Source organism: Trachinotus anak, unplaced genomic scaffold (genome assembly GCF_046630095.1).
Source record: "Trachinotus anak isolate AG129_WGS33_773 ecotype Australia unplaced genomic scaffold, CSIRO_AGI_Tana_v1 ptg000024l, whole genome shotgun sequence".
In the NCBI taxonomy this organism is placed as follows: domain Eukaryota; kingdom Metazoa; phylum Chordata; class Actinopteri; order Carangiformes; family Carangidae; genus Trachinotus; species Trachinotus anak.
Genome location: NW_027273875.1, coordinates 11,891,050 through 11,913,613, shown reverse-complemented (window position 1 = coordinate 11,913,613; position 22,564 = coordinate 11,891,050). Strand labels below are relative to the sequence as shown.

At 40.5% G+C, this 22,564-nt stretch overlaps 1 protein-coding gene across 5 annotated transcripts in view; it reads left to right on the top strand.

The window, feature by feature from the left end:
- Window positions 1-22,564, top strand: part of LOC139607763 (RIMS-binding protein 2) — a 61,458-nt gene that overhangs the window by 9,835 nt on the left and 29,059 nt on the right. For all 5 annotated transcript variants that reach the window (XM_071460941.1, XM_071460942.1, XM_071460945.1 and 2 more), the window contains exons 3-6: window positions 14,402-14,509; window positions 14,831-14,959; window positions 16,115-16,291; window positions 17,181-17,363. In XM_071460941.1, coding sequence (XP_071317042.1) covers window positions 14,402-14,509; window positions 14,831-14,959; window positions 16,115-16,291; window positions 17,181-17,363 — 597 coding nt within the window. The remainder of the gene's footprint in view (window positions 1-14,401; window positions 14,510-14,830; window positions 14,960-16,114; window positions 16,292-17,180; window positions 17,364-22,564) is intronic.

The window sequence follows — 22,564 nt, the reverse complement described above, 5'->3', positions numbered from 1 at the left end:
ACTTACATGTAACCGCCCTGCCACATTTTGGTGCAGTGGTAGGTATGCGTGCATCTACTGACATGAAACAAGTTAGTAAGGACATGAATGATACAGGATGTTAATATTTATTTTATTCATATTTGATATTTACTCATTCATTCTTAAACTCTGTTTTGCCATATGCCGAAAAGAGACAATGAACAGTGAATCTTAAATAATTTAATTTCAGTGTTCAAGTGCGTTAGAATGAAGACGACTATGTTTATGAACAAATTGTCCGGTATTAGTTTTACAGTAGCTACTGTTGCATCTGTCATTTAGAACAATTATGCAAATTACTTGTCTTTGAGGGAAAATGTGTAAAGCAGTTGTCAATGTCTGTCTTTGCACTTCATGGAAGAAAGAGGCATGGAGGCTAATGAGTATGTTGACTGTGTGGTCCTCTGTGATCCACGCTCTTTAGCACCTGTCTGGATACCATATGGCTGCCTGTCTAATGATCGCTGTGGTCACACAGTGTGAGTTCCAAATGGAGCTGCTGTACGAAGAAATGAGCAGAATCACTCCACTGAAGACAGTTATTTTACCTGATACCCTTATATTTACTCTGTCTGGATTGCTCTGTTACAGCCCAGGACATTAAGGAGCTCAGGTCAGGCGGGAACAGTCTGAGATCATCTGAAAGTGGCCTTTTTTCAGTGTTGTACCAGTGGAAACACGTCCGTTCCGGGTTTAGCTTCACTCTAGTTTTGTAAAAAAAGTGTAGTTCTAAATAATTCACAACAGTGGTAATGCAGTGATACCATGGACTTATTTACTTTCTCTGCAGTGGCCAAGACTCTTGGTACCTTTACCTCACACAATATAATTCCAGCTGCTGCCAAGTCTGGCAATGAAAACAATTATTCTGGAGTCATTAGGACTCTCTGGCCAGACTGTTTCACTTTGGAGAATGTGTGACAGTGTGCAAGGATGTTATAGCTCTGGCTACACACTAAAGTTACTCTTTTTTATATTGTATATGGGCTGCTGCTGTTCATTATTACAGTATCTCAGTTCATCCAGTTAGAAAGGACATTTCCTGCCTTGTAAAATATAATAATAATAAAGTACTTATCACTCAGTCTGTTGTCAGCTGTGCTTCTATAGCCTGTAAATATAGGCTTTTGTTATCTTGTTGTCAGCATGTCATTTCTTCTGCTGTGGATATAAAGGAATAACTGATGCTCAGCAAAAATTCTGGAGAGCTGTTTCACACTATTGAAGCCGCTCTGTAACAAGTGTAGTCAGATTTCTCAAGGTAAAAGGCAGCGGCAAAGGCCTGGTTTTCAAATTCTGTGCTCATTTACAGCTGCTCTCGTCAATAGAAACGAGTGAAGGTTATTATCAGAATATAAAGGAAACATGGTTGGAGTTGAAATGTTCTGTCTGTGTACGTGTGACTTTGCTCCCAAAAATCACAGACATGCTTTTTAGGCGAGCTGAAGGCTCAGTGGTGAAACAGCACAGGCTTTGTGTTCATCTGTATGTTATAGAAATGGATTATCTGTGTACAGTAGGTATTTATATGCATCTACCAGGGAATCAATAGTTACACAGACAGACAAAGGTAGGCACTGAATTATTTCTGAGGTACTTAAATCTGTGTGTTACACTGGTTAAAGGGTTTGGGACAGATCTATTACTAAATGCAGAGTTTGACACACTGTTGCCAGCCCTATAGGTCACCACTGACCCAGTTAATAGCTGTGGAAGAACAGAAAGTGGAGCGGTGTGTCTGATCTGACAGTCAGGTTTTACCAGAACTTGGCCTGTAAATTTCTGAACCTAATCACGAATCTCAGAGAGGAAGTGTTCTGAACATCTGGGTAGAGTCTGAACAACTTATACACTTATAGTTCTGCTTCTCATGCAGCATGTGATGATGGACCTTCCTGTGTTAGACAGGCATTTATAAGATTGATTTAAGGTTTGATTAAAACAGTTCACTTATTTTATTTTTTTTTGTCTTCAGTTACATGATTATTATGGATCTTTTTAATTCCTGGCAAATAAATAAACATAACAGTGCTAAATAATAGTAAGTTAAATTGTGCAGTGAGTTATAGTAGTTAAGATGAAGGTGGTGGTGATGATGATGCTGATGTATGTGGAAAAAAACATATTCTTACACATTTCTGTAAAGGTTTGTGTCATTTTCTGTCCATTTATCTTGTTGCAGAAACACATGACACTGTACTGTGCACAGTATTTTTCAGGTCATACATGATGGGAAGAGGGATAATTTATGATTTGGATTCTGCTACATCAATCCTTAAAATAGATAATAATTAAAATAGGACTGCGATTATTATTTATTATTTGATTAACTGATTAATCATTTAGTCCATTAAACATCAGAAAATGGTGAAAAATGCCCATCTCAGTTTTCCAGAGTCCAAGGTGACATCCTCAGATTTCTTGTTTTGTCTGAAAAAACAGTTCCAAAACTGAAAGACATTTAGTTTACAACAAGATAAAACGGATTAACGCAGCAAATCCTCAAACTGGAGAGGCTACAACCAGAGAATTTTGTCTTAAAAATCAGTTAATCAATGAATCTACTAATTGTTGCAGTTCTGGTTAAAAAGTCACAACACTTGATGTTTTGAGCAATGGCATGTAAAACAAATTTGTTTTTAGATATGTGTAAATGAAATAAACATCTGAGTAAGATTCCTGTTGCTGGTTCTGCATGAGGTTTTTTAGCTAGAAGGTTCAGGGTTTTTTGTGTGTGTGTGTGTGTGTGTGTGTGTGTGTGTGTGTGTGTGTGTGTGTGTGTGTGTGTGTGCGTATGCATATAAGAGCATGTTTTATTGGCCAAACTACGTTATGACTTGTGAATAATTGATAGGGCAGTGAGAGAGGAAGCTCTGGAGTATTTGTCTCCCACCATCTCCAAACCCAAACATCAGTGTCTGTCTGGCTGCTGTCTGGCCGAGGTTCACTCTCTGTGGAACGAGGGTCAGACATTGTGTTCACTGTCGCATTCACTTGCAGCATGGGGTCACAAACTTCAGGTATCAGTTCCACTCCATGTACTCTATGTGGGATGAACAGAGTGTTAGGGCTGGACAGTTACCTGTAAAAGTATAAAAACCAACATTTAGAACCTCTCACCGACCTGCTCATGTAGTGCGTGTGTGTGTTCATGAACCATCCCCTTAAAAAATACTACCTCATGTTCAGTCACGTGCCTCCACCCTGTCCAGTCTGCATTCTCTCAAAGCAAAACTGGCATTATGGATGACATGAGTGCAAACATTGAGCCTCAGTCTACGTCCAGACTAATAGTTTTAGTTTAAAATGCATCACTTTTGCTACATTTATGCCTGGTGTCCACACTACTCTGGAGTTTTCAAGCCCCTAAACGCTGCTGGACCTGATTTAGTTCAGCTCTGGGGTTGTGTTGTAGTCTGGACAGGTAGAAACTGAGACTTCTGGAAACGATGATGCGGACACCTGCCTTGCCTCCTGATTGGGTCTTATCAGACACAACTAGCAGACAGTGGTACACAGTCACATTGTTGAAGAGTGCCTGGCTCAAAAAAAGAGAGATACCAATGTGCTAAAGTGATCGTTCATTAAGCGTAATCAAGGTAAAAGTTTGCAATAATCTTGATGTTGATTTGAAATCATATCACCCCGCCCTTCAGAATATACTGTATACTGTAGAGCAGGTCATTAGGCATTTACAAGCAAGTGGTGCTCACCTTTGCACTGATTTGCTGTGGTGAAGTTAGAAATGTGAATAAAGCTGTTATAAAGCACTGTTGTGTTTACATTCACTCCCCTGCACTGAAGCTGGTAGATATTTAGAGACCTCCAACAGCTCTCTGCTGTCTGTGACATTTCATTTGGGCCTGGTCCCAAACTGCTGGAGAAATTAAACCCATGATTACCTGTGCTCCATCTCACAATGGGAAATGCTTTCTGCCTGGAGGAGGAAAAAGAGGCTCATTCTGTTGACCCACTGAATGTCAAGAAAGGTCACTCTGGCCTTTTATTACAGAAGTGCCTGTGTCAGATGTACATTGATTGAACGTGACTTGTAAAGGTTTGCTGCGGAGCATTGTGGTAGTGTTTAGTTATTTGACTAGTGCAAGTGTTGTTAGAGATTTATTGACTGTCTAGACCCTCTGTCCTGTCCTAGACAGTGTGTATATGTGTGCGTGTGCGTGTGTGTGTGTGTGTGTGTATGTGTGTGTTGTTAAGTATTCTGTTGTGTAGAAACTATCTTCCAAGCTTGGTCTGCCCTATGTTATTCTCAATACATTAGATATGTCTACTTTGTGGCTAAGCCCACCTCTAGTTCAGGATATCACATAATCTGCACAGCATAGACTGATTTAAGTTCAGTTGATTTCCTTTGTTTTGATTGTTGCCTTTAAATAATATGCTAATGTATTGAAGAGTAATGTAATTTAAAGGTAATATTAACCCCCAGTGCAATCAATATTTTGTAACATCACAGTCAAATACTCAAACCCATCAACGATCTGTGGATTCCTGTGTAGACAGAAGTGTGATAGTGTTCAGGCATTTAGGATGGTTTTCCATTAAAGTAAGTGAAATAAGTGTGTTGGACTGGGGATACAGGTGAAGGGAATTCCCAATACTGTCTCCATGGTGGAGACAGTATTGGTCTGGGTTAATATTGATCTGGGTTAATATTTCAGCCTTTTATCGCTTTAGCTCCGGGTGATGAGATGCTGGCTTCAGTGATGACAATGATGGAGTAGGAGGAGTGATTTTTTTTTTTTTTTTTTTGGCAACATCAAGTGGGGCAACACGGCCCTGGTGGGGCTGGTGGGATGAATTTTTTCAATTAATTTTAGGGACTTGCTTGTCTGGCTAAGTGGTTTGGGGAGGTCAGTCCAATCTGTAGAATGAAATTGGCTGAATGGTATTGCCTGTGTTTGTCATTTGCTCACTTTGATTGTTCTTAACAAAGCTCCACTTAACAAAGGACAGTTTGACCTCAGTCACATATGCTTTTTAATCAGAGGCGCACCGTCAGGAGAGGCAAACCAGGCAAACACTTGGGGCCCTAAAGGGGAAAAGGGGCCACTGATGGCCCCTTATATTGGAACATTTTGCAATAGTGATTGTAACACCCCTTAAACCTTCCCTGAAGATGCCATACAGAGCATCACTGTATGGTGGACAGTACTCTGCTGTTCAGGACCCCAAAAGCAACCAAGTGGGGCCCTAATGATGTGTGCTATAGCTAGCACTGTCTGCATGTGAGGCATTCAGGAAACATCTGTAAATTGTAGCATTTGTCAATAGTCTGCAAATGGGGGTGGGGCTCTAGGATCGCCACAGTTTTTAATCCACTACACAGATGCAGCCATGATAACTAGATGCTATGTGACTCCATTGTAGTGTTGGTTTAATTTTCCTTGTCTTCTGTACATGTTACTGTGTTGACAATGAAACCAACAAAGAACACAACATTTGTGTTTTAGGAGAAATTCAATTTGTTATTTGAAATGAGATTGTAGTCGATAAGCAAAGCAGAGTTGTGTAAAGGAGGATGTGGGAGCAATGTGTAAGCACTTGAGTGTGTCTTCCTCACATGATGACTGATGTGGTTTAAGATGTTTAAGCAGGTTCAGTAAAACCATCTCTGACTGTGTATGTCTGTTGTGTTAGACCACAAATTAAGTTGTTGCTGTTACAGTGGCAGGGGGTTGAGGGGCTTGTGTGCATATGCAATTTTCTTTGACAAGATTAAGGGTTATATTATGTGGAAGCTCTTAGGGTTGAGCCTGTGGAGGGTCGGGGGAGAAACAAATCATCTCCACTACGTTCTGTCTGTCTCTGTGGCTTTTCTGCTGATGTTGCACTAAGAAGAATAATTTGGCGACCCCTCCTTCTGTTCATTTTGACTTGTAAAAAGCCAGATGTTCTCTGCATGTCTGACACCTTATTAAGCCTTGGAGGCTTAGGGGATTGTGACATTTTTATTTGTGGACTATGAGATGGTGGGGCAGCCGTGTGGATTTTAATTACTGTGTCGTTGGACAGTGTTGTAATGGTATTCTAAGGGAGAGGGCTGAGACAGCGCCGAGCCATAATAGGCACAAGGTCTGAAAGCTGAAGGGATGATTTATTCATTACAGATGTCTTCTATGTTGATTTCTTAACGTGGATTAAGCGTGAAATCACTACTGGCATAACAGATGAATTAGCTCATGGCTCTATGAGAATACATCATGACATGTGGCTGCATCAGGATTTCCAGAGTCTCTAATTTCCATCCCATCACTTGACGTATACGAGACAGTTCACACCGCTTTATGGTTATTTTCTGAAATTTATGCACATCTTATATTCTAAACTATGGAAGAGGGCAACGGACTAACACCCATTTCCAGACAGTGCATTTTATTTTTGTACGACCTCACCCAGCGGACGCTTGTACGAGGTGTGGTGGAGGTAGATTGCTGGATGCCTGCGGGGGAGTAAAGGGGTGTCTCGTGTTGCCTCTTTGTTCTCTAACGCTGTATGAGAGACCCCCTAATCTGTCACCGTCAGGTAGCCTGGGGAGATGAGTTGTGATAAATACAGGAGGGGATTTGAGAGGACACTTAAGAGACCTTCTTCATGACTTATATATGAGTATAGGGGGAGAGAGGCTGTTGATAAAGCACCTCAGGCCACAAACAGCTCTGTGGTTCTTTCTATATGTATTTTTTTTCTCTGCTTTGTTCAGGACAGTTGTAGATAACAGCCTCCCTGTTTCTTTACTATAGGAAAGTATGAATGCATTGCCCTGAACTTATAAAAAATGTGGATATTGCTGCCTTGATCACAGTAATTAGAACAAAATACAGACTTGGAAAAGGTGTTTGCAAGTAGCATATAAAAATAATATGTTGTTGAGCACAGGAGCAGTGAAGTGTTAAACCACAGGAGATGTAGGTGATAATGAAGTAAAACAAAAAGCCTATAAAGTATGGTGGTTTATTGTAGAGGGCACAGGTTATTGCTTCTAACGTTTTCATGTCTTTTGAGGATGTTTGACAGCGGAGCACTTCAGGAAATGTCAATAGAAAACCACTGATGTAGGAGACAGAGATAAAGAGTAGCATTGATTTGGCTCTAAATTGCAACACTTCACTGGTATTGTCAAGTCCATTAGTGTCCACTGTAGTGGGAGGGCAGCTACTCCCAGTCTTCACTGAATATTGTGTTTCTCTCTCTGGTCTCTGCTGGTTATTAAAAATGTGTTCAGGAGTCATTTCTCTGACCATGTGGTGTTTGAGGATCGGGTCTTCGGGAGGAGGCCTTTCCCCTTCGATTATTACTGACAGCAGACAAGGCTTGGATTAATTAAAGCACATTTCCAGATTCAGCAGACTGTCTCCTTCATACCAATCCTCTGAGCGGCACTGCTGAATTAAACTCAGCTGCAGCTACTTTCAGGTTGTCCATCGTGCTTTTATCAAAATTAATCTGCAGTTTCTGAACAGCTAGAGTAAAAATATAGAGATGATCATAACCAGGCTCACTTTTTAAAAACCAAAGGACACATTTTTCTTTGAAAGAATTGGAGCCGTTTACGAGGACTGAGATGCATTGCAATAAAAACAGTGATTATCCTATGGAAAAAATGTGTTGTAATGTAACAGCGTTCCTGCTGGGCCTTACTGTCTTAAACTATGCAGGCAGCAGAGCTACTGAATTGAAACAGTTTATGTAACTGTCATTTATTGTATGTGTTATCTTTTTTTCCATCCAAGCCCAGCCAGCAGTGAGCTTTGTGCTGCCTCTGTGGGAATGGCAGAAGAGCACTGGCAAACAGATAAAAACCAATGTAAATAAAGGTTTTCATATTTTTAAGTCCCAATCCACAAGGGGTGTCATTAGTGGTGTGTTGATGTATTGCTTTAGCATTAAAATGAAGATCGAATGGTTTCAGTTGTAATACAAACTGTATGCACTTTAGCTGAAATGATGTTGTACACTAATGGCAGATTCTAGTTTTTATACTGCCTCTTCAATTATCATGTCCAAAAGAGTTGACAATGGCAAAGCGTGTGTTTGTGTGCTCCTGTGTGCATGTCGGTGCCTTTGTCTTGCTGTCTCCTTAGAGGTTTACAGTGGGGGATTTCTAGCTGTCAGCTAAAAATGCTGATGTCGATGTTTCTGTGAAACCAGACGGTAGACATTTCCATACGCCTTACAAAAGCTCGCCGTGGATCCCAAACAAAAGGATAATCTGGTTGTATGACCTTATGAATATGTAAGCCTCCGATCATTCAATGATTTCTTTAAATCTTTGTTGATAGGTACTGTAACAAAAAACATCTCCGCAGACATTTGTAGTGTTCTTGCATTTGTCATTTTTCCTGCTTCTTTTTACTACAAGATACTTTGAAGAAAGTATCCTTAACACTGCAGTGGTGAATGCAGCGTTTCTACAAACAGGATAAAATGGCTGCTCATTTGAACAGCTTTCCTCTGGTGATTTGGTGAATCACATAAAAAGAAAGTAAAAATCATAGTTTGTCATAGGTCAGGAAGAATCGCACAGGAGATTATGGAAATATTTAAATATAAAACACTGACTCTTAATTTACTAGTAGTCCGAACAAAACAAACATTAGAAACTGTGAGAACAGATAAAACACTCTCTGCGTCTCCATCTGCCCTGTTCTGTGTTGCCTCCCTTTTCTCATGCAGGCTTTAACAGCACCAGTAGAGCAATTACGAATGCTTTTTATTTGATTCAGTAAATCTGTCTGTCTCAACTTCCATATAGTTTTTTCCTGTATGAGCAGCTGTGGTAGTTTCTATCTGCTATTTTTATTTTAATCTACCCATAGTTGTATCTGTGTTAGCTCTTGACTTTAAAGTGCTGCCAATAAGATGCCGACAAAGGATGAATTCCAGAAAACCCCTAAGACATTTTGATTCAGGCCCTCGGAGGCATATAAAACAGCAACTGACCCAGATAATCAAGAGGCACATTAGCCTGCTCTCTTTACAAAGCTCAGACTTGTCAGTGTCGGCTTGTTAGTCACAGTAAAAGTAAATGGAGTTGGATCATTTAGAACAAGTCACCTGTGAAGTTTCTCTTTGATGTTACTCTTTTATGTTAGCTCTTAACTCAGGTTGTTTTGTGTGTCTGCAAAAACCTTGTCGTATAATAAATGAGATTAAAATGACTCTGCATTGCTCAGGTTGTTTGTGCTTTCAAGGTCAGTAACACATGCTGCTCCTGGAGCCACCTGCCAAACTGTGACAGCCATGTGATGGTGGAGTTTGACCTTTTGTGGCCGTACTTTGAGTTTTAAAGTCCTTTTCACAAGTGCAACCTGCAAACATTGTTGGACTCAATTATCTGGATCTTTCACACATACATATCTCCTATACAGAAAATTCAATGTCACTGTAGGTGAATGTGTTTGTGTGAAAGGAGCTTCTTCTATTTGACAAGCTGCCCTGTAGACCTGATAGTAAAACTTTCTTTGTGATCATTTGAAAAGCCCGGAGTGATTCAAGTCCTCTTCTTAGGAAGAAAAAGCACCAAAGAATATGGTTTTATAATGAAATAATGAGGCTTTTCACAGCACAAACTGTATCACACAACAGCAATCAGTGAAGGCTCGTCCCCCCTGCTTTTGTCAGATGCAGTCACACAAGAGCTCTCACAGCTGACTCACTCTAAAGGAATATAAATGTGTAACTTCAGCTAACTCTGCTGTTTCTTACTTGGAATTTCAGATGAATGCTTAAGTTCTGAATGCAAACAGAATTTTTTTCACAGCTTCACAATCAAATGGAATAATCATGACAGTGTTTTCTAGACCCTGCGGTACCACTATGGTAAGAGGTGTCAGTGTGGTGTGTATGGTGTGAGTGTGTTTTTCATACTCTGTTTGCATCCACAATTATTGCAGCCATACAAACAGCATAGGGAGGTGGCTCCATTAGGCCCATCTGCCCTGCCCAAGGCTCAGGCTCTCCTGACAGATGTTTGTGTAGAGACCCCTGCCCTCCTTCTACTGAGTTACATCTGCCTTGCTCACTGAGCCAGGCCCAAGTGAAAACAGCACTGCTGTGAGAGAGGAGTTCTGCCTGAATGCTAATACACTGGCCTTGAGTAGACCTCACCACCTGCAGCCCTTTTCTGTGGCGGCAAGAGAAGCGAGGGCAGAGTGGGTTTTAGTCTGTAAGACGCCAGCATTACCTCATGCTTAAAGAAAAGCCTCCGGTGTATTTTCAGTATGATTCCCAGGGAACAATTAGAAGACATGGACGGACTCCAAGATCATTAGAATCAGAATGGAGGCAGGCGGAGGCTGAGTTCACTCTGGCTGGCCTTCCTCTGAGGTGATTGATTGGGCTTCAGCATCGTTGTCCTGAGAGGAAGACTGGGACACTGGGACCGGCTGACTCCTCTGACTGATGGTAAAATAACTCTCAAGGACACAATGGCTCATCTGAGAGCTGAGGCTACACTACGTCTCTTTGAATCCTTAAAGAATGTTTGCCAGCACTCTGCCCTTTTATGTTTGGGAAAGGCAACAAAGCACAGTGTTATCTTTTTTCCAATAACACCTCCTCAGCAAATCTGGAAAACTAACGTTGGTTGCAACAATTTCTGCTCTGGGTACTTGTAGAGTGAGCATCACTTTAGTGACACTGGGGGTTGTTAGTGAGTGTAATGGTGTCTCCTTTTGCCATTGGATTACGTGTTACTGCTATTGTCCTACTTTGGAGCAGAGTCAGTTGAAGCCATCTTTAGAGAGAGAACTATTTTTAAGGTACTTTTTACTTTGAGTTTGTACTCCATGCAGGACATTAAAAACTGAGCTCAACAAGTAAACCACAGACAAACCTTTATTGTTAAGCAGCTACAAGAATTATTGAGGTCACCACTGAGATTAGCAACTGACTTCTCTCTCCTTGTTTAATTAAAAATTAGTTCAGATTAATATTTGAGTATATTCAGCAGATCAGTCTAAAATGTTTCATGGGAGTAAGTGGAGAGAAGCAGCCACAGTGAAGCAATAGATACATTTAACTGTGCACTTCCTGTGTTGTAGTAAAGCAGCTTTCCTGTGTTATTCCCTGTGCTTACCACCAGCCTTATGCAGGTTTCCTAACTGTAAGGAAACATCTTCATTTTCCTCGGTACAAGGCTTTAGTACAAGGTTTTGTGTTTCATTTGAGCTGATTGCTTTATGCTCTGACCCTGGTATTAATGTTCAGGCTATCCTCCAGCCAGTATGATATTGTTAGGAGTTGTTAGTTACTGTTGTAGTGAATTGTTTTATGTCTTCATGCTTTTTAAATGTGTTCAAAAATGTAGTATACTCACATGAAAGGAGCGCAGCATTTGATGAGATTTTAAGAATGAACCTGATATTTGTACTTAGAGCTCTCCCTCACCCCTCACACTACAGTGCAAGAAATAAATCAGGCCAAGAAAGTTGAATAGGCAGTATCCCTGTGTCCCTGAAAAATTCATATATCATCAGCAAAGCAAATGGTCCAGTCATGAAGTGCTGTTCATAGGTTTTTAAGATGAGCTACACTCTTCTGTTTGCAGTTTCTCTATGTGCCCTAATACATCATCTGAAGAGGATGAGAGGAGAGGGTCTCACACACCGTATTATAGGGGAAGCATTTCTTTTCTGTGTGTGTGTGTGTGTGTGTGTGTGTGTGTGTGTGTTAGCCATTTGTTAAACTTGCGACCTGGTCATTTCTCACCTTTAGTTTCCAGTCCTGCCTGTTATCCTGACCAGAAAGAAGCAGGATGCAGAGTGTGGATGGATGTTTTACAATGAATACTTGTTCATGTTGTGAAAATAAAAGCACCAAATGTTTTAACAATGTATGACAAACCCTTAGAGGCAGCAGATTCTGCAGCATCAAGAATCAAGAATAAGCCAAATTTAGTTTTTTACCTTTACTTTATGTTCTAACATTTTTTTTTACTTTAATATAAAGAAAGTAAACAACTAATTAGAAAATGACAAAAGATAACACAGTCAGCTTTAACCATGGTGACTAATACATAGTATTTCATGTGGCTACTTTTCTAAAAAAGCCCCTTGTGTTTTGCCAGTTGTATACTTTTAATTTGAAGCAACAGCAGTAAAACGATCCATCCACATCAAGAGGAAGTTTATCCAGCTCTGACATGGTGGAAAGAGAGTGAAGTAAAGAGTGAAGCTGATATCAATGGGATTAATTGATCTGAATCATATGTCTGTGTCATTTTACTTCTAATCCTTGTGCAGTCTGAATCCAGTGTAGGATTGGTGGACTCTGCCTCTACCAATAGATATTAACATATAGTGAGATAATTACTCTTTGTAAATAAGTTGAATGGATGCCAATCCTAAATAGTATCAAAAATGGGGTTTGATTTCATGAAAATCATAAGGATGTAACTTAATGTCAGGTGATGTAACAGCTTCACTAGCTTCCTTGTCAAACGTTTGAGGCGCAGTCATGTTTAACAGAACAATAAGATGAAACGTTTTCTCACACTGGTGCCAAACTGTGCCCAAAGAGAGCATTCAAACTCACTTACTGACTGAGTACCTGTATTGACTAGAAATGTTGTCAGTGAAGTATCTGTTTTTCCTGCAGCGACAGACAGTAGTTACATCTTTTTACAACTAATTTAGACAATATTTATTTATGACTGTTTCCTTCTTCATTATGTTTGGACAGATTTTGTTGCACATGATTTATTTTATCATGTTACTACATTTACATTTTTAATGTATTCTTTATTTCATCACTAGATCATGTGTTAATGATTTTATTCAAAATATTGTTTCTGCGACTCTGTGTGGTCTTACCCTGAAACCATATGGTCTGTCTGGTGCTAGTCTGTACCCTGCTAACTAGATACTCAGACAGGATGTCCAGTGTTACCATCACAATAGTACTGGAAGATAAACACCCAGGAGCCTCAGCTGCTGGTTTAGTAAACAGCAGGTCATTAGTGACTTAAATAACAGGTACAGGAGCATTGAAAACCCTCCAGGGAACCACCAGATCACCCATCATCTGCAGTTACCACGACAACATAATCTCACAAGATGATGGGTACATGTTTTTTTTTTTTTTTTGCACCATGTCATCAGGATGTTTAATATAACATTAGTCTTTGTGCTGCTGCAAAAGTGGTATTGTGGGGTATTTTCAGGTTAGCAATGAGGTCCCAAGAGTATTATGGAGATGTACAGTAATGGACCACATTCAAACAGGTCTACTGGTGTTTCACATGTGGAGCCATCTGTGTGCTTTTGTCCTACTGAGACACTACAGTACGTGGTCTACCACAGTGCATCTCTCTTTCTGTGTGTTGGTCGCAGTAGCTGCAGGTAGGGACATCCTGACTGTTTCACATTAGTCGAACTGACCACAGGTATCACCCAGCAGTATTACCCGTCTTAACAGCAATTGCTTTCTCATCACACATAACCAGCCGTAGTCAGTGTAGGTGAGTTTTTTCAGCCAATGTGTTTCACTCTGAGGACTAACCCTCCCCTCACCTCCAGCTTATCTGTCTGCCCTGTCTGTCCATCTGCTCTCACTGCAGCCATGACATTCATGTGTGCCAGGTCCTTCCCTCTGTGCCTCAGAGCTCAATTAGAGCATCCCTGACACAGAGGCACTGAGGCACCGTGGCATTACCACTTCCACGTTTCCTCTGCATGGATGATAAGCGCCCATGACAGTGTTGATCACCACATTGACTATCTGCCACACTGACTGCTGCTTTGTTCAGCTGTCCTGTCATAAAAAGCTCACAGGATAACAAGCTTATTAGTGCATCACCCAGGTCTATTGTACTGTATAAAACTACTATAAAACCTCATCATGTGTATTTATTTCAATACATGACAACTGACTACAGTCACTGAATATACACCAGGTTATCACAGCAGAATGAAATCAAAAAAACGAAGAGTTTGAATAATGTCTGCTTATAGTCCACTCTGTCTCTCCTCCACTGTCCATATAGTGATGTACGAGCAGACCTCTCCTTACTCTTAATGCTGACTTAGTATGGTATAATAGGTGTTCAGAGACGGTGGTAGACTGATTGAGTTGGTCTAATGAAAAGCCTTTTCAGTGGGCTGTCATCTGTCAGCCACCATTAGATAGTGCTGTATAAACACTGGCTGACAGCAGAGGAAGGCTTTTCTGTAACTGACAGACAGGACATTTAAGCAATAGCAATTCTATAGAATTTAAGCAATTCTATAGAAATGAAAATCGATCCCTGTTTCCCTCTTTAAATGATACTCGTGTGTGCCCTGTTGTTTTATAAAAACAAACAAAAAAAAGCAGGTAGTCAGTAAACTGTGCTTCTGTATTTGCTGTGTTTGTTTTTCAGAATGGTACTGACTATGGCTTCCTGGTACGGCAGAACTCTGAACTCCTGCGAGCCCTTGATGAGCTGGAGAAGACTTGCACCACACTGAGGGAGGAGAATGGCCTGCTGGTAAGACTAAAAATAACAGAGCTGGTCTCGACTGAAGGCTTCCTACAAAGTAGGGCAGGTGAACAGACATGTAACTGAAACACTGTTGTTTCAGTTAACTGCTGCGACTTTATTTTCACTTTATAAATAGATAACTAGTTTGTCAGCGTGTTTCTCCAGGGATCCTCTGAATGTTCACTAGTAACACAGGCAGATGATATTAAACCATTAATAAGCCATTAATAAGCCCTCCTCTATAACTGTTTGTGTGACTGGGCCATGCTGTGTTAGTATTTGCTGCAGGCGATGTCTGATGATGATGTTTGTTTCCCGTGTGTTTAGCGGAAGAGCAGCGCCCCAGAGACAGAGGAGAAGGTCAGGCGGCTGAGGAGGAAGAACACAGAGCTGGCTGTTCTTGCTAAGAGGCTTGAAGAGAGAGCTCGAAAACTGCAGGAGGCCAACCTCAAAGTGGTATACCCCCACAAATAAAACACCTCTAACATTTTCAGAGCAAAATGCTCGGCCTGTTTTCTCACACTTGACCCAAATGCTGGGAGTGACTCATTATCAAGCACCAGCATCCAAATCACCACATCACCATAATGTTCAGTAATGAGTTGAATAGAATAGTTGAGCATGTGATGAATGGGAGCCTTGTTGAAAAATACCAGCACCCTATTGAATAATTTAATGCATCACTAGAATAGCTACATGACTCAGTTTTCAGCAGGAGGTCCAACACGTCTCTTATACAAAAGAAATATAATGAAGAAGTTAACAAAGATCAAACTCAAAGGTTGGCAGTTAAAAACATTTACATTGCTCCTGATATGATGAGACATTGTCTTGTGCTTGTAAGACACTGGTTAATACCCTGACTGTGTATGCAGCAGCTTGTTAGACAGCTAACTGCAATGGAGGAAGGCTGAGAAGACAAACAGTTAAAAACAGTGTGGTATTTACTGTGCTGACGGCATGAAAACACTCAAATATACAGTATTCAGCAAAATATTTATCTTTAATCCCTGCTTTTTAATATAGTAGATAGAAGTGGTTGTGCAGCATTTCTGAGCATCCTTTTATTGACAGCGTAAACATTTTACCCAGAAGATGAAAACAGCAACTTGCCACAACCCACAGATCAGATGTGAGTTTGTTATTCAGTAGGTTGATGAATATCTCTCAAAAGTGACATCAACACTGTGATGAAATCTAATCCAGTACAATTGTATTGTATTGTGAGACTATTCAAATGAAAAGCTGCATGATGCACAATGTTTCTCTTTGAAGTCTGAAGTAGTATTTGAAGCTCAATAGAGTAGGGATCTTAAAAGGGGGACAACCCCCAGCCTCTTAGTCTGCCCAAAGTGTGACAGTCATCTAGCAAACAATTCAAGGACCACCTCCCTCTGTCCTGCTGCTACGGTGACTGGCTGCTGTGTGTTCACTGTGCACCTGTTCCCCCCTCACCTCCTGTGGCTCACTGAAGGACAGTGCAATGTAGCTTTGCTCAAACTACACCAACAAAAAGTAACATGAATCTAACCACATATCTTTTAGAAACTGAGTTAGTTTGCTTCACTACTTGTAGCCAAAGTCAGACTTTTCCTTCTGGTTCTTGTACAGGTTAATTCACCATCGCTGATGAGGCCTGGGTCAGTGGAACAGTACAAGAGGGCGTTTGCCCGTCAGCGAGCCCGTGACCTCGCCCAGCACGCTGATGCACTGCTGTCTAAGGACAAAGAGATTGCTGCCTTGCAGCAGGAGTGCAGAGAGCTGGAAGCGCGGCTGGGCACCACTAAGGTATTCATGACACAGCTCTTCAGTAACGTGTTTTCTCAGCCAACGTTGAACTGTGATGAGTTTGGACTTGAGCTCATTCTTAATAGAAAGACGGATCAAGTTCAGACCACTGCTCTTCTTAACATATCTTTGACCCTCATTGATCTCCCATGTTTTTGCTCTGCTGTGCCACAGAACCTTATCTCTACCCCCCAACTAATCATCCCCTCCACAGGCCCATAATGCCACAAGCTCGTCCTCTGCTGGACAACACAGGCACTACTCATCCTAACTCCCTGCTAAGCCTGTATTACAAAGGCTGCGTCACTGCTGATGTCTAGATGACAGTGCAGGAACAGGCTGCCTTACTAAGTGCCTGATTTTAATTACTAGCCCAGTGACTTAACAGCTGATACTCCTGAATGTGAACATCTGTTGAGTTTAGTAATGATGGGTTACAGGGTGAGCTGTGCATTGATCTAATGAGCATGTCTGTACGGGATGTCTTATTCAATCTAAACACATTTCACCATGTGATGAAGGTGACAGCGAGGGTGTGTTTTACTCCAGATGAATTTATATTAAATTTAAATATATTCTCCAAATTTCCATGACCCAGAATCAGCTTCATTGTATGTTTCTTGTTTTAGTCACACAGCTTATCTTCTGATTGTGCTTTTCAACTGTTTGAAGTCAGTTCTATATTACACAAAAATATGATTGGATCGATACACATGATTACAGATGTATTGATTGAGATGATCATTCTTTGAATTGGTTTAAAAATTCTTATTTGAATTTAAAATTTAAATAATAATAATAATCATAATAATCATAATAATAATATCTTAAACTGATGACGTCATTATCTTGTAGATGTCTTTAATGCGTGTGTGTATATGTCGTGTAGGGCTCCTCTCTTCCATCTGGCAGAGTGGAATTTGAGAGGCTTCTCAGGGAGTCTCAGAGGGAGGTGCTGCGGCTCCAGAGGCAGCTGTCTGTCACATCATCCACACAGCAGCACAACCATAGTCCCGACCCCAGTGGCCCGGAGAAGTGTGGGGAAACTGAGAGGGAGGAGGGGCAGGAGAAGGTAAACTCACCCCCTTGTGTCAGAGCACAGCTCTACACTGACCTCTGTTGGTCTTCAGTGTCTTTCATATGTGAACCTTGCCTATGCAAACTAAAACTGATAGCATCAAATCAACTGTAATTTTAGACCAGAGATCAAAACAGCATTGATGAAGCAAATTCCATCATACTTTCTGTATAGAGAGGATCTATTTTTATTTTAAATAAACAAACAAAAATTATCCAAACATTGTAATATATGTCTGTGCGGAAATGTAAAAGTGTAGGATTTTATGAGAAGCTGCTGCGATGATACTTATGTGATGACAAATGAGCACAGACTAAATACTGTATTTACAACCGGGAGCATCGATGCCATTAGTGCTACAGTTTGGTTGGGATTATATGTTGTTTGGTACTGTAAATTTTTTCTGAAACCTAGTGTATGTTTATGTTGGCATGGCTGCTGTTTTGCAGTGTTATATAATGGCTTGTCGTTGGACCTGATACTAATCTGCCACAAGCCATAATGAGATGATTCCCTGTCTTGAACTTGGGCCTGATCAAAGATACCAAAGTCACACACTGCGATCCTCTCTGCATGTACTACTGATCTCCTCTCTATTCACTTCTTAGAAACTGTTCTTCATTGGCGAATAGATAGATACCAGTCTCTGGCCAAAACGTTTAAATTGCACATATACAGTATCATAAATGATATGAATAGTTCACATAAAGCAATGTGGGTATTATTTTACATTTTATTTGGCCACACAAGTGAACATCTGTAATATTTCACTGGTGTCCTTTTCAGAGGTACATTTTAAAGGTATAATTTCAGTTTATTCATATGATTTTAAAACTTTAAAGGCATAAATCTAGTTTCTTTTTTTTTTTGCAAAATTCTCCAATGCCTGTGAAGTAGAGTAAAATTATCTGCCTGTGAGGCTCAAATGAGAATGCCGATTGTGGTAATCTCTCGTTTGTGGGACGCACACACGCACTCCCAGTGGCACGCGCACACCCAGAAAGGGGCCATGTTGTGTGAACTCTAATCCCCTCTAACAACAGAATGGTACAGTCCAGTAATCCGCTCTCTGTTGCTGTGGCAGCGGTGAGAGGGTTTTGGGTGGTAGGTAAGACTCCAGCCGCACTAAAGACTTTTCTATCTCGCCCTGCTCTGGATAACTAGCAGGCCAAGGGAAGCCTTGACGTTGCCACAGATCACACGAAGGGGGTAGGTCGTCTTCTGAGTTTTGTTGTCTCTGTGTGTGTGGATCTCAGTGGTCCATTGTGGTTCTCCTTCTCCTTGGCTAACTTCATATGTGTCTGCTTGGATGCGAGCCTGAACCTGTGCAGGACTCAAAGTTGGGACTTAACACTGAAAACTAATCATTGTCATGACGAATCCGGGGGTGTGAGTGAACTGGCTCAAGGCAGCGGGTGTTGCATTTGTGTTAGATATTAAAACTACTGGCTTATTCTGAAAAGATTATTAGTATGTTACATGCCCCATGTTAGTGCTACAGTATGACTCGCAGCTAAGGGGATTTTTCATTGAGGTCTTATAGCTGTTGTTTTTTAATATTCTTGTCAGTAAATTCTGTTTTAAATCCCACCCATGTCTGTGATGAGACTGCCACTTTCTTCTGAATCAGAAGGATGGGACATGCATGAGGCCTAGTCAAGGACAGCCTGTCAGAAACCCGGTTTTGTAACAGTCATATTTTGGAGCTTCCAGATGCAGAATTTAGATGGACCGACTTAGTGGCAGGGTGGTAGAGCGTTTGATTGGTGGACATCGATATGCTCCGTATTAAAAAGAAAATCAACGGCCAGGCCAATCCATTAAGGTGCTTTTAAAAGAAGTGATCCAGTTACCCGTTTCAGTAGTCTGCAGGGATTACACCAATGTGCTTATGGCATTCAGGGCCTGCTGAATGGGATCTGACCCTGCTTTAGTACGCATGGGCCCAGGGTGTACTTGATCCTTTAGCAAACATGGACCACATTGGTGTGAAGTGTCCACGATGGCACCTCACTGTGTGAAGCAGTGTGCAAAGTAGAGGCGAGCCTCTAAGCAAAAACATGCAGTGGTACCGGCTGTGTGTACAGGCTTGACATGGCTGCATTCCTCAGCAGGGCATTTATTTATAATGATTCATATGACTGTCTTTACAGTCAGGATTTAAGTCAGGAGTAAGTATTTACTCAATATTTACACAAATCCACTACTTTCATTATTATGATTTTATGCATTCATGTGGATTGAAGTTCCTTACTTGGACTCTGAAGCCAAAAGTGTTGATTTTAAATGTTCACAAAGAGCTCATCAGTAGATATAACACAGGAGAAGGTGTTTAACTTTTGATTTTTGGTTTTTCGAAGTTTAAACAAGTGCTACTGGTCACTGTTTTCACATTATGACCTATGTCCTGTCTGTCATAACTACGTCAAAGGACATACCAAAACAAGATGAGTTAGGCATTTGACTGAAAATCTGCAATAAAATAAAACAGCAAGGGAGTGTGGGGAGTGAGAGAGACATTCAACCAAGCTGGGGGTTCTGGGGCAAGGCCAAATGTCTTTGAATAACTCTACATTTATGTTAGAGTTTTATGTTATCTGTATGTTGGTCTGACTTTGAACTCAGTGCTTGATTAAACAGGTATAAAGCTCATATGTGCTCAACAAATTTCATACATGTTATGAATAAATATGTGCTCCAGTTATATTGAGTAATACATTAGCACTACTTAAGTTATAAATTGCATCCCTCTATTAAATGAAATACATGTGCATGTCAGGAAATAGTGTGTGTCAGTGATTAAAACAACTTAAGATTAATCTGCAGAATATTAATGCTTGTTAGCTGTAACTGATTGTATATTAATTTCAGTGTCAAGGAATTATGGAGCCAGCACATTTTAGCCCAGAGCTGCAGCCAGTCGTACCGGCTAATTCTCATTGATTTAATTTGACTCCAGTGGCTTCAGGACCAGAGTGTGTTTGAATGTGTTGTTTCTGCTGACTGAGCAGAAATGGCACCAATAACACTAGTGTGTAAAATTTAAAAAAACATTCTGGTGTGATATTTGCATAAATATATCAGTGCATGGCATCGATCACAGTTTAATAATTAGCTTTTCAAAGCTGGTATCAATATATTAGTACTCAGGCTGATGCTAATCATAGCATCCTTGAGTTTGGCCATTGACTTGTCCTCAAATACCACAACATGACATTCACTGGTTGGTTGATGATTCATATTTAATGAAAAACCAACACAGACACAATACATCTGCCAGTCACTGTGCAGTTAACTATACCGTAACATTTTATCAGTCTAATGACATTATTCAAATACAGGAACCAGATGTACACTCATTTATAAGGCCTCAAAAAACAAATCATTGAAAAAGTAAACAAAAGCCTGATCCCTGGGAAACGGCTGCTGTCTGTATCCAGTCCTTAAACCATGTTCCCTTAAAGGAGGGCGTGGTTATTGGATTTATTCAGATGTTCTTCAGATTGTTCCTGAAAATGGCAGACATTTTATCTTAATGCAGTTATTGCTTATAATTTCATATGGATGTTAATTTATTTGAATACGCTGACAGTTTGTGACCAGTTCAGGCTAAATATTGCCAATATGCTGGATGATTTACCTGTTTAATTTATAGTCTAATTTAAATCTATTTGTATATGGACAAAACTGGTAACTCCTGAGGCAGAGTGGTCCTGTGGGGGGCTGAGTGGTCATGCTCTGACATGATTCAATCTTTCACCCTCATTAGAATATCGTTAACGGTAACTGACATTTACATTTACTCGTTTGGCAGACGCTTTTATCCAAAGTGACTTACAGGTGAAGGACAATAGTAAAGCTACAGTGCAGTGGGAAACCTTTGTGTACATATTAGGTACTACATCTGTTTAATAAGTGCTGGGAAATTGTATAAGGAAGTGTGTCCAAAAGTGTTTGATAGCAGGATTTAAATGACTGGTGATTCCTTCCCTCACTGGTTCAAGTACACGTGATGTTGTGACGGATGATTTTGTCCTTTTTGCAGGAGAAATAAATAAGATAAATAAGAATCACTGCTCAAACCTGCAATTGCACAATGTGCAAAGTACTTCTTCATCCTGATTTTGTTGCCAAAACAATTTTGCTAATGCATATGGAGCGTACAAAATGTAAAAATATGTGACTCTTAAATCTGTAAAACATGCACAGCTTGTTAGATCACACTAAGTTTTGTCAGGTTAGTGTGTTGACACATAAACCTTTGAAATGATTCATAATAGCCTAAGCCTTGGTCTAATGCTCTCCATGACAGTCCCTTTATTCCTCATAACATTGTATAAATGAGGCATTATGTAATATTCCCCCTCTGTGCTCATTCGTCAAAACCATGTCAGAATTATATCACACGTCACCTGAACCCTGATTATGTTTGCTTTGAACTCGTCATTGTGAGCTCTCACATTCCCTCTACGCAAACAGTTGCTCTTTTAAGGGATTTGACCTGCAGACTGATGTACAACGTACAGATTATAAAATGTTATGACTATGTTATTAGTTACATGAAAACATCTCAACTTGTTGAAAGAAAGGTACAAACGATGACCTTTATTCTTAGTTATGTTAAATTATTAGATATCAGTGATAGTATGAAAAGGTCAGGTGCACTTCATGCAGTGAAAGATTTAAGAAAAAAATTGAAGACCTGAAAAAGAAGTGAAATAATGATTAAAAGGATGGAGATTTGCACAAGGGTCTTATCTTACTAAAGTGTCACTCCCACTTTACCACATGGCTGCCAGACTGTAGCAACAAACTCCACACACTTAAGCCAGCCCAGTGGATGGGTATGAAGAGCTACAAGCTAATTAAAAATCACAAGAAGACCAACTGGTGTAACCACAACTAACCAAGTACAAAGACAGGAACGTTGCCATGATGCTGGGATCACCAAGCGCTCGTAGTGGATGTGAGCGGATCTTTAATGACCACCAAAAGAAATCAGGAAGAGGAAAATCAGCAGAGTACTTCTTAAAGGCCCCTCTGCAACATGCCCCTAAGTGCCCCTGTGCACTGTTTTTGTACAGGGGCCAATGGAATTAGTGCCTCCTGCTGGCCTTTCGTCACCACTACTAACACCATCTGGTCCCCTATCCAAAAGATAAACCACGGATAGCCTCGCTTAACTTCACAGACAT